The sequence below is a fragment of the Gadus chalcogrammus genome, chromosome 15, assembly GCF_026213295.1.
Source record: "Gadus chalcogrammus isolate NIFS_2021 chromosome 15, NIFS_Gcha_1.0, whole genome shotgun sequence".
NCBI lineage: Eukaryota > Metazoa > Chordata > Actinopteri > Gadiformes > Gadidae > Gadus > Gadus chalcogrammus.
In genome coordinates, this window is record NC_079426.1 from 24,240,286 (window position 1) to 24,252,189 (window position 11,904).

The window sequence follows — 11,904 nt, forward strand, 5'->3', positions numbered from 1 at the left end:
CTTGCATGTCCGTTGGTTGGGTGTGCGGTGCGCTGTGTGATGTGGGTGTGTGTTAAATAAAGGCAGCTCTCGGGATCGTGCGGTGTATGAGGCACGAGAGTTGCGTCACCGTTTAACCTGGGCTCCCGTATCGTGCAGAACAAGTTTGACCATAATGTCGAACTTGTTCTGCACTTTGGTTTGCTGCATTTAGACAGCGAATCTCTGCTGCTGAACTAGCTACATGTTGCTTGTTCTATTGCTGTCTGGCATTCAGAAATGCAAAATGGAAGTTTCCAATTATTAATTTTAATAAAGTGAACTTAGAACTAGTTTTGCATTCTTTGAAATGTTTTTTTTTTTTTAAATAATATTAACCTTAATTTGGAATATTAAGTTAACAACCATGACTTACTTTTTTGAGTTTTGTAAAATATAAAATCTTAGTTGGTATAACTAACTTTCAAGTTTGTCTAAAGAAGAAAAATTACATTTTGTTGGGCTCAAAACTCAAAAATGTATTGCTCTACTCTGATCCAGTTAAAAGTATTGCATAGATCCCACCTTAGCAAATCCAAACTTCATGAAATTTACCCAGATTCTGATCCACAATGTGATCGCTGTCTCACTGCAAGAGCAGACCTTTCACATATATTTTGGTTATGCCCAAAGCTTTCAACATATTGGTCTTTAATTTTTGATCTATTTTCAAAGCTTATAAAGCAGAGCATAAAGCCGTGCCCGTGTCTTGCCATTTTTGGAACACCTGCGGAGCCCCTCCCTTGTACCTCTAATGAGGTTGACATGATTGCTTTTGCAACGCTTTTAGCCAGAAGAAGGATACTTCTGTCTTGGAAGTCGCCTACTCCCCCTGCATTCTCAGCCTGGCTGAAAGACATGATGTCGTTTTTGCATTTAGAAAAGATAAAGTTTACACTCAGAGGATATAGTGAGAGTTTTAAGGAAAAATGGCAACCATTTGTCTCATATTTTAATGACCTAACTGTTCTTCCTCCTGACTGAATTTGTTATTTTATTGCATTTTTTTATGTCCCTTTTCTTTTCCTTTTATTCATGTATTTGTTTTGTTTTGTTTTGTCAATTAATTTTAGAATTATTATTATATATATATATATATTTTTTTTTTTTCTATTGATGTACTGTCTTTTGATGTTTGTTGTTGTTTTCGGCTCTCCTGACGGTAAGTTCAAGGGGTGGGGGGTTACGAAAAATGTGAAAAACTGTGACCTGTATATTGAACCCTGTGTTTGTTTATTCATGCAGCAATAAAAAAACTTTAAAAAAAAAAGTGTAAAAACTAAATAAAGTGAAAAATTAGGTAATAATCCTGCTTCCTTTAAGCATAGTCAATATATAAAAAAAATTGCAATGTGAGGCATTATTACTTCTTCTTTTTAACATGGATAGTAAATAATCCCTTACCCTGGATTTACAATTCAAGGATGTCTGCATTGCCTGGGGAGAGTTTAGAGTCTACACTCTCCCAAGGCAATGCAGACAAGTATGGTAGTGAAACACAGTTTCTGTCGTCTTTCATTTGGCATTTTATAAATCCATTGATTTCGGTTGGAAGACTCATTGCTCATTGCACAGGGGGTTGGTTGTCGTCTTTTCGCTCGGTTCTAGCCCTACTGTTGATACGGAGAACCGAGCGAAAAGACTACAACCAAACATGAACATGTCCGGTTCCGATTCCGGTTTCCGTTTCAATTGGATTTACGGAACGCCAAATAAAACACAACAGAAACTGTGTTTCGCTACGATACTTGATGATATTGTTAATACCGGAATTGTCCTTTAAACATGCGCTGATCACGTGAACGTACAACTTTTTTTTTTATCAGCCGATCTGCGGAATTCTTGCGTTCCGAACCGTGAGGGTTGATCCGTACGGATCACGGGTAACCCGTGAACCTTTGCACCACTACTTTTTTACCTATGAATTCTGGCTAAAATGACTTGATTGTCTGATGCCTCATCATTGCATCCCAGCCAAAAAGTATTGGTATTATTAGTATTGGCTACTTGACAAAACGAAAAAATAACTTCACACAGTGTGGCTTTATTTACAATATATTTGTTATCATTCGTAGCTTTGATCAGCAGAGAAATTGTTTGCCAACGTCGTTGACGTCGCTTAGCAACCGTATACGCTGGGGTTGATAAGTTACTGGACTGCTGAGCGATACAGATGACGTGAATCATAGGCAAAAAATCCACTTTCTTGATAGCGGTCAAAAATGCTATACGTGAGCATTCCACGGCATTGAGGAGAGCATTTAATTATTTTACAAGTGGTGGGTACAAAATGAATCTTGATGATAACTGGTGGGGACGCGTCCCCAGCGGAATTGACGCCTATGTCTCTGGTACTTCCACAACAAGTAAAGACTCGTAGTGGGGGTTATCTCAGCCAGAGTCCAAAATAATGTACTGTGTCAGACACGGGTGCTGGTTGGGTCGGACCCCTGAATAGCGAGGGTCGATCGCGAGCGAGGCTTCTCCGGTGCTGGAGATGTTATTCAGGAGCAGCGGAGTCAGCTAAAACCGTCCAAAGTAGATGATGTTCTTTTTTTGCACAGCAATCTAAAGCACCACTCCAAACACCAGGGGTCGTATTCACAAAGCATTTTATCTTACCGCTAGGAGTGCTCCTAACTCGCGCTAAAACATTTTACGTAGGAGTTTTTTCTTAAAAGTTATTCACAAAGCCGCTGAGACCTAATCTTACTAAGGATGAATCACTAAGAATGAACTAAGAGTGACGCGCCGTTGCTATGGATTACGTCAATTCTCGTGCACGAGTTTAGAAGCGGTCAGTTCGGTGATTGGTTGTTCAGACGAGCCCAATAAAACACCGAAAGACAAGGAAATAGGCTAGAAATTAATTCCTATTAAGTAGTTATAGTGCAGTTAGCAGAATACACGCATGAAGACAATTTTGTGTAGACCACGATAATGACGTTGTAGCCTGCACGTTCAAGAGAGAGAGAAAGCAAACAATAAAAATACGTAAAATTTAAAAGAAAATAAATGTTATGAACTACACAAGTGTTGGCTGATTTGTGCCAAGGTGTTTACCTAAAATGTGTTTTCAAAGTGATCCCTAAATGCCAGTCCACTCGGTTCCACACGGCCAAATTCATTGTCATGTTGATCGCCATCATCATCATCATCATCATCATCATCATCATCATCATCATCATCATCGTCTGGCTGTGGAATGTTCCTCCGCTTGCAGAGGTTGTGTTGAATGGCACATACAGTGATTACTGTGCTTGCCCTCTCTGGGGTGACATGAAACCGACGTTTCATCTGCCCAATTCCTCTCTCCACAACATTTCGTGTATGTTTGTGTGCTCTAGCTAGCATATATGGAGGAAATCAGTAAACAATAATAAAGATGGATTCAACAAATGAAAGGCGTCAAAGAGCCAATACGATGTGTTTTACGCATAGGACTAAGCGTAATCTGCGTAATCACTTACATTTTATACTTTAACTGTGCCACGTCTTGCATGGATAGTCACTGTCACCCAGCAAGTGACACCCAACTGGTACATCTCAAAAAGCTGCCTCAGACCGAGCGCGAATCATGGGTAGCTGAAGCTCCAGGCCACTTTGCAACAACATCCAGCAGGCTATGTTAAAATTTGCATCAAAAACAACCTGCGCGTTGATGGAATGCACTTCCTTCCTATTGACGAACACGTCCTCGTCTTTTGATGGCGCAATTCTTTTTATGTGCGTCCCGTCAATAGCACCGACCACACCGGGCATACCTGCAATTTCCATGAAGTTGGCTTTGATCCTGTGTAATTGTTGAATGTCCAAAGGAAAGTTTATGGCACGGCTGACTGATGGTTGCGATATTTTTAAATCGTCGGCATTGCAAAGTTGCATTTCCCCTGTTGCTAAATAACGTAGTGTGGCCAAACATTTTAGTTAGTCGGGGATGTTATTGCATCGCGCACTGACTCCACAACAAGTTTAATACCCTAACATTTCGTCTCGCAGGCATTTTACGATTCTTTGTGAATAGGTCTTACTGAGTTAGGAGTCCTCTTGAGGACTTTTAAGCTCTCCTAGACTTAGGTGCTACTTTTAGGCCTAAAATACTTTGTGAATTGCTCTTAGTGAAAAAAGTTAGGAGTCCTAAATTTAAGAGTGACACGCCCATTATTTTTAGGAGTTACTCCTAAATTCGCCAGTTAGGACCTACTTTTAGCCCTAAGATCCTTTGTGAATACGGCCCCAGATCTAATAATTCCCGGGCGTTCCATGTAATGTGTCTAATTTTCCTACGGGTGCGGGTCAGGCATCGGTCTCAATGTATAGCGTGTCTGGTCGGGTGCGGAATGTAATTCTCAGATGCGGGTTTGCAAAATAAGATCTGTGTATTGATTCTCGGCCATGGTGGAGATTGAATTCGTGGAAGAAATAGGTCAGGGCGTCGCGGATCAGACCATCGACCAGTACCTAAAAAAGATGCACACACTTATACATGTGTGACGACCCATTTCTTCTTTGAAATTGAACTGCAACTTCAGATTGATGCGGAAGGACCAGAGATGTCGGAGAACAGTCGTTTATTCATAATATCATCTCAAACGACTGCGTCGGGTTCTCCAACGACTCTAGTTCTTCCACTTCCACGTCAATCTGTCTACTTCAGATTGATGTGGAAGTGGAAGAACCAGAGCCGTCGGAGAACCTGACGCAGTCGTTTGAGATTCATAATATCGTCTGGAGGCACACACAGCTTTTGGCCGTGATATTATATCTAATATTATTATAGATGTCTATATATTCTATTATATCATTTAGATATAGAGCTCCAAGTCTTCTGCCGGAGCTCCTAGAGTATTCTCGAATATCTTATAGGAAACGGCCAAAAGCTGTGTGCGCCGGATGATATTATGAATAAACGACTGTCTCTGGTACTACATCATTGCTTCTTTAGCGGTCGTGTGATCTACCGGTCACACCGGTCACCCGGAAAGTAAAAAATCCGTACCTTAGCGCATATTCACACCGGTGTACTCTATACCGTTTATACCATACACCCCTAAAGGCTCGATTCCACCGGAGGCGTACGCGCCGCGGCACGGCTGCGCCGCGGTCACCGCTAGGCCGCGGTCACCGCTGCTGATCGCTTCCAATCTAATCAATGAGACCATTTCCACCGGGCGCGCCGCGGAACGTTTCAGCAGCGTTCCAGGAGCGGCGTGTTGCGCCGCGGCGCTATCTTTCCGTCGCACTTCTATTTTTGCCGCGAGCCACTGCTAAACCGCGTCAATTTCAACAGAGCAGATCGAGAAGGGCAGGAAGTGAAAAAGTAAAAGCCATAGAGCATCCGGTCAATTTTCAAAATAAAACACAATACTCAGCTCATGTAACTTCACATCAACATTATTACGTCATGACCGGTGGCACCAGGTCAGCAGTCAATCAATCAAAGGGTCTCAGAGGGTCGGCAACATGGACGACGAGAGACTCATTGTCGAAGTTCAGCAACATGAAGTCATTTATGTACCAAATCATCCTTTTTATAAGGAAAATGTCAGAAAGGACAAAGCGTGGCATTTAATTGCAATAGTTTTGGGAGTGGAAGGTGAGTACATTAGGTTTAGGATTATCGCGTGATCTCGTGATCTCGCGTGAATACGGCTGGCTCGCAAGGCAGCGCTACGCTGCCGCTACGCGCCCGGTAGGAATGGACGCAGGGCAGAGGACGCAGCCGTTCCGCGGCGCAGCCGTTCCGCGGCGCGTACGCGTCCGGTGGAATCCCGGTGTAAGTCCCACCCTCTGGCATTGATCTGTCATTGGTCAGTGGGTCCCACCCCCTAGGCGGGTTTGAAAATGAGGATTTTAGAGCCATATTTCAATTACCTTTATGCTTTTATCAGAGTCATGGTCTCATTGATTAATGCTTAGGTAAGCGCGCTGAGGACGTGCAGGCAGTGTTGCCAGATAGGCTGGTTTTTCCCGCCGAATTGGACTACCTTTTAAGACGTTCTGGCAGCGGTGACCCTAGCGTTGATGTTAGCGCTGACGTTAGCCCTGATGTTAGCAGTGATGTTAGCTGTGACGTTAGCGTTGACGCTAGCTGTGATTCTAGCGTTGACGTTAGGGCTGGCGTTACACCCTGGTACATCAAAAGAGCAGACCCATAATTAGTGTAAGCCAACTTCTGGTTGTCCTACGATGTGAAAAGAGTCTCTCCCCTGGTTCTATTCCATGACTCCAGGTAACCTGGACTGGGTGGGGAACGAGTTCACCTTCAACGCAGGGGCCGGCCTGGTGATCATCCAGCAGGAGGGGGTGGACCAGAGGAACTCCACGGTGGTGGAGCAGCTAAGAGATGCCTTCGAGAGGGACTGGTCCTCCCGCTACACGCACTCCCTGCAGCCCGACCTGCTGCCCGTCTGCAACCGGCACAAGGCCAGCCGGCTTGTGCCGCTCAAAGGAGCCCGACCTCCCCACAGCTCTACTGTCCCGCTGGCAGGAAGTCCACCACGCCACCTCCCAGCACCCATCCAAACCCCTTCCTGCAACAGTGAATTTCACCATAGCAACAAGCAGGAACCTAGCAGAGGGAGCAGGGGCCCCCCGGACAACGGGCCGGCGTCCACCACAGCTGGCCCCATGGAGGAGGGCAGAGCCACGCTGACGCAACCGGAGGACAGACAGGTGTACGTCAAAGTCAGTCACTCTGACAGTCCAATGGGATCTCTGCTGCCTAGCCAGCCAATAGAAAGCAGTGGAGGCAGAGAGCTACAGAGCGGGCCCCTGTGGCCCCCTGGTACTGATGTCTAATGATGCTGGGAGCCCTGCAGTCGGCACGATGGTAGGATGACCCTGGGACACCATGTCAGGATTTATTAGTACAGAATAACACAGACCTCAACGCTCTTCACCACAACGAGCTCATATGATGAGAGCTTCCTTGATGAGATGGGAACTTTCTGCTATACCAATTCCTTAATCATTGTTTTGTGTGTCCTTTGTGAGCAATCACCTGCTATGCTTTAGCTCATTTAGCTAATCACAAAACAACGAGTGTCTCTTGAATTTGGGCCGTGCACTTCCCTTCAGACAGTGATTGATTGACCGCTGGGTCGCCAAGATACCCTGGAGAACAATGACCAACATGCAGAAATCTCAAGAAACTAGAAGTGAAATCTTAGGACATCCCAATGGGCTCAAATGACAAAAACCTTTGTCTGAATCTAGTAGCTAAACCCACTCTGTATTCAAAGAGTACGATCACTGACTTACAATGTATCCGAACATGAAACACCTAGTAAGTAAAAGTAAGTAAAATGTATTTATAAAAGCACATTTATAACAGTCTGCACTGACCAAAGTGCTGTACATAGTGCATTCAGAAGGCAAAATAACAACATTAGAATACAATAAAAATAAAAGACATGAAACCGGACATCCACACACAACAAAGGCAGTTGTGCAGAGGACAGATAGTTAATGGGGAGGGAAGGCAAGGTTATACAGATTGGTTTTGAGCCTTGATTTAAAAAGCATAAATGGAGGGGGCATCACGTATGTCGGGTGGCAGTTGGGAACGCGGAGCAGCTACAGCGAAGGCCCGGCCACCTTTTTGTTTCAGTCTGGAGCGGGGGATGTGTAGAAGTCCCTTATTAGAGGATCTTAGGGACCTAGTGGCTGAGTGGGGGTGTAAAAGGTCTGATATATAAGATGGGGCCTGACCATTGATGGCTTTGAACAGCATAAGAACAGTCTTAAACCTGATAGTAATGGACAGATAACTGTTGGTCCAATGCATTGGCAGAGTGCATCCATCTCCAGGCCAGCAGTCAGAGCAGAGTGACATTAAGGCTGTGCCATTAGATGGCTCTATGGCGTACTGGTCCCTGCTAGAACTGGTCTGCTGTTGACCGGACTTTGGACAGGAGGGCCGTCATGGAAAACTTTCACCGCTCAAACAATTTCCCTAACCTCATGTGAGAGCCAGTGACACACACTGGTTCAACCCATGGATGGTATGTTACGTGCTACACACATTAATAATGAGATGCAGTATTTATTTTGTAAAGTTATCTATACAAAAATGCCAACTAAAAAAAAAATCTTTTTTTCAGAATGGGAACTATTCATTTGTAAGGATTCTTAAGGAATTATATGTTTTTGTATTCATGTCTGCGAAGCTAACCCTAATCGATCAGAGTGACTATTGCCTCCGGGTGAATTTATGATTCTGATTTACTATTAAACTTACTAATAAATAATGACAGCGCAGAGAGAAAGAATACAGAGCATCTGCTATTATCAATAGACAGGCTTTGATGCAAAGCCGATTATTTCGAGGACAAAGTGGTCTGGACTATATGTTTCAATATGGAAAAGCATGGAAATATTGTCTAGAATGTTGTATATCAGGGTTATAAGACCAATAACTATAATTGTACCCAAACGCTTTAGCTAGCACCAAGGCTTTTGAATAAAGGAGTTTCTATAAACATAAATAGTCTGGTGATGTAAACACATTCAAGTGATAACATCATTCGATTATGCTTTTTTATGTGATCAAATAATTTAAAAGATATATAAAGTAATGTTTTTTCAATGGGCAACTTAACAGCGGTTTCCATGCCATTTGCACACTTTTTTGTATGGTTGCTTTACATCAACACAAATTGATGATGGGCCACTTCTGTCACCTAGCGGTAAATGCAGGAACATGCCTTCCATCAGAAGTGGGAGTGTAAGGATGAACACAGGTGTGTCTCTTGATGTTAATCATGGCCACTGGCATACAGACCCTTCATTGACTTAATGAGCTCCTGTGATGAAGGCCTACTGCCGGCAGTATGGACCACTTCTGCTCACACTATAGTTCAATCAAATGGAATTCAAGACACGAGATACCGGACACAATATGCTTACCTTAATTTTCTGCAAACGATTGCATGAGGCTAAAATGCTTAGTTGGCAAAGGAGTGCAATTAACCTAAAAAAACGAACATGATCATAGTCCAGATTCTCTTAAAACATCCAAGTGACCCCATTGCTTTCGCAGTGATGTAACCCTACAAAGAGGACACAAGGGTGCCTCCCCATTCTGAACTGACTTCATTCTAATGAACTGTATATGTTAAACATGCTCACTTTAATGTCCACCATGTACCCAGGGGTTCATTAACAGAATGATCTCTGGCCTACCCTGATCTAGCATGAGAAGGTGCTTCACACAGACTCTGTGATCATGTTCTTCAAATATATGCTACTCTATGTTTATGACTGATTCTGTCTGGCATGAATGAATCACTGAAAATAGTAGATGCTTTTTATAATATGCAGGCACCAGCTTTCCGGACTCACAGGACCGGAGACAACACTTTGACAAATGTATGGATTTGTCGTTTACTGAATAAGCACAACCCACAATGTCAAGACACAAACATGAGACTAAAGAAACCATGTGCATGACGGGGAAATGGGGTAATAATAGAACAAAAGCCGGAGCCCAGCTATAGCCACATAACTTGGCATAATAATAATAATAATAATTCATTATATTTATATAGCGCTTTTCAATGACCCAAAGACGCTTACAGAAGGAGGGGACCTAACTCACCACCACCAGTGTGTAGCACCCACTTGGGTGATGCACGGCAGCCAATCTGCGCCAGAACGCTCACCACACACCAGCTTGAGGTGGAGAGTGAGGGAATTGATGAGTCAGCCAATTGTACAGGAGGATTATTAGGGGGCCAGATTGAATGAGCCTGGTTGTGCCAGGACACCGGGGAAACCCCTACTCTTTGCGATAAGTGTCCTGGGATCTTTTATGACCACAGTGAGGCATGCTTGCTTCTTGCATGTCCTGCCTTCCATCCATGAAGAAATGTTAGCCTTGTGAGTATATAATAGCTTATATTTCAATGAAATCAAAGGAATGCATCTTAATTGTATAAACTTGTATGCACCCTATTTATTACTCAATCTGTAGATTTTAATAAAGCCAGAGCTTACATTTTTTTGCTTATTGTGTCATTCATTCTCTCTCTCTCTCTCTCTCTCTCTCTCTCTCTCTCTCTCTCTCTCTCTCTCTCTCTCTCTCTCTCTCTCTCTCTCTCTCTCTCTCGCTCTTTCGCACGCACGCACGCACAAACACACACGCACACAACCAACACAACACCGCCGCACACGCTCGGTCCCTAGAGGAAATGACGTCACGGTAACCATAGAGACCGACCAGGCGTCACCGCCTTCTATCCGTAGCGCGTTCAGAGCGTCCCTCCGCTCGGAGTTTTTCAAGTCAACACGAGCTGAATTCAAATAACCGAAGGAAAGAGACCTGGTTTAGGAGGATGTCGACCAAAAGTGGGATGACTGTGAGCTTCGTCGTTTCCAAGCGGGGACTCAGGGACTGAGGGCCTGATCTCCCGTGGGCCGACATGGCCGAGGAGGACTGGGTGCTGGAGAGTATTGTTGGCTATTTGGGGAGTCCGGAGTGGGTGATTCCTGTCTCGGACTTCATGGAGATCAACTGCTCAGGTATGTAGACCTCCTACCCGGGTAGTAGGCCGTCTCGGTGCACAAAGAGACGTGTCTTCTTCAGTGTAACACGTCTCTCTGTGGACCTAGACGCCGCCCGAGTAGTGGATCGTCTTGGCTCGGGTCTAGGTGTACTCACGGGGCGGGTGCTAAGCTAACTAAGCTAATAGGAAGTCTGGACTGGTGGTCTGATGTTTTGGAGCCAAAGTAGGAAGAGAACAGTTAACTTTTAACTTTACCATGTAACTATTCACGTATTATAGGTAATGAAAGTCGTGTGATTTGCAGTGATGCTAAGGACTTTCATGTGGCAGCTGTAGCTTTAGCACCTGATCTCTCTCTCTCTCTCTCTCTCTCTCTCTCTCTCTCTCTCTCTCTCTCTCTCTCTGGATGGATGGATGGATGGATGGATGGATGGATGGATGGATGGATGGATGGATGGATGGATGGATGGATGGATGGATGGATGGATGGATGGATGGATGGATGGATGGATGGATGGATGGATGGATGGATGGATGGATGGATGGATGGATGGATGGATGGATGGATGGATGGATGGATGGATGGATGGATGGATGGATGGATGGATGGATGGATGGATGGATGGATGGATGGATGGATGGATGGATGGATGGATGGATGGATGGATGGATGGATGGATGGATGGATGGATGGATGGATGGATGGATGGATGGATGGATGGATGGATGGATGGATGGATGGATGGATGGATGGATGGATGGATGGATGGATGGATGGATGGATGGATGGATGGATGGATGGATGGATGGATGGATGGATGGATGGATGGATGGATGGATGGATGGATGGATGGATGGATGGATGGATGGATGGATGGATGGATGGATGGATGGATGGATGGATGGATGGATGGATGGATGGATGGATGGATGGATGGATGGATGGATGGATGGATGGATGGATGGATGGATGGATGGATGGATGGATGGATGGATGGATGGATGGATGGATGGATGGATGGATGGATGGATGGATGGATGGATGGATGGATGGATGGATGGATGGATGGATGGATGGATGGATGGATGGATGGATGGATGGATGGATGGATGGATGGATGGATGGATGGTTAAAAATGACTGTCTGTGACATTTGAATACTTGTATGAGAAGTGCCCAAGGTTTTATTTTCCATATTGGGTCCAACTTTTCCTTAGTTTTTGACGATGAAGACGAGAACAAATTGACCTACACGGAAATCCACAAGCAGTTCAAGCAGCTGGTGAGTCAGTGTGCACTGATGCAGGAGAACATAACATAACTTAAGCCACACTTACCATCACTACAATGTGTACATGTTACCTGTTCCATATTGCTA

General features: G+C 44.4%; 2 protein-coding genes across 5 annotated transcripts in view; both read left to right on the forward strand.

Moving 5' to 3' along the window:
- LOC130404229 (inactive phospholipase D5-like) overlaps window positions 1–10,011 on the forward strand; it is a 112,436-nt gene extending 102,425 nt beyond the window's left edge. The window contains exon 10 of the mRNA XM_056608876.1: window positions 6,251–10,011. Within this exon, the coding sequence (XP_056464851.1) occupies window positions 6,251–6,819 (569 nt within the window). The 3' untranslated portion in view covers window positions 6,820–10,011. The remainder of the gene's footprint in view (window positions 1–6,250) is intronic.
- A 228-nt stretch (window positions 10,012–10,239) lies between these two features.
- Window positions 10,240–11,904, forward strand: part of cfap36 (cilia and flagella associated protein 36) — a 45,612-nt gene continuing 43,947 nt past the window's right edge. For 3 of the 4 annotated variants that reach the window (XM_056608919.1, XM_056608921.1, XM_056608920.1), the window contains exons 1-2: window positions 10,240–10,542; window positions 11,744–11,808. In XM_056608919.1, the coding sequence (XP_056464894.1) occupies window positions 10,443–10,542; window positions 11,744–11,808 (165 nt within the window). In that variant the 5' untranslated portion in view covers window positions 10,240–10,442. Of the gene's footprint in view, window positions 10,543–11,743; window positions 11,809–11,904 lie in introns of those variants that run through there. The other variant, XM_056608922.1, reaches the window with a different exon arrangement.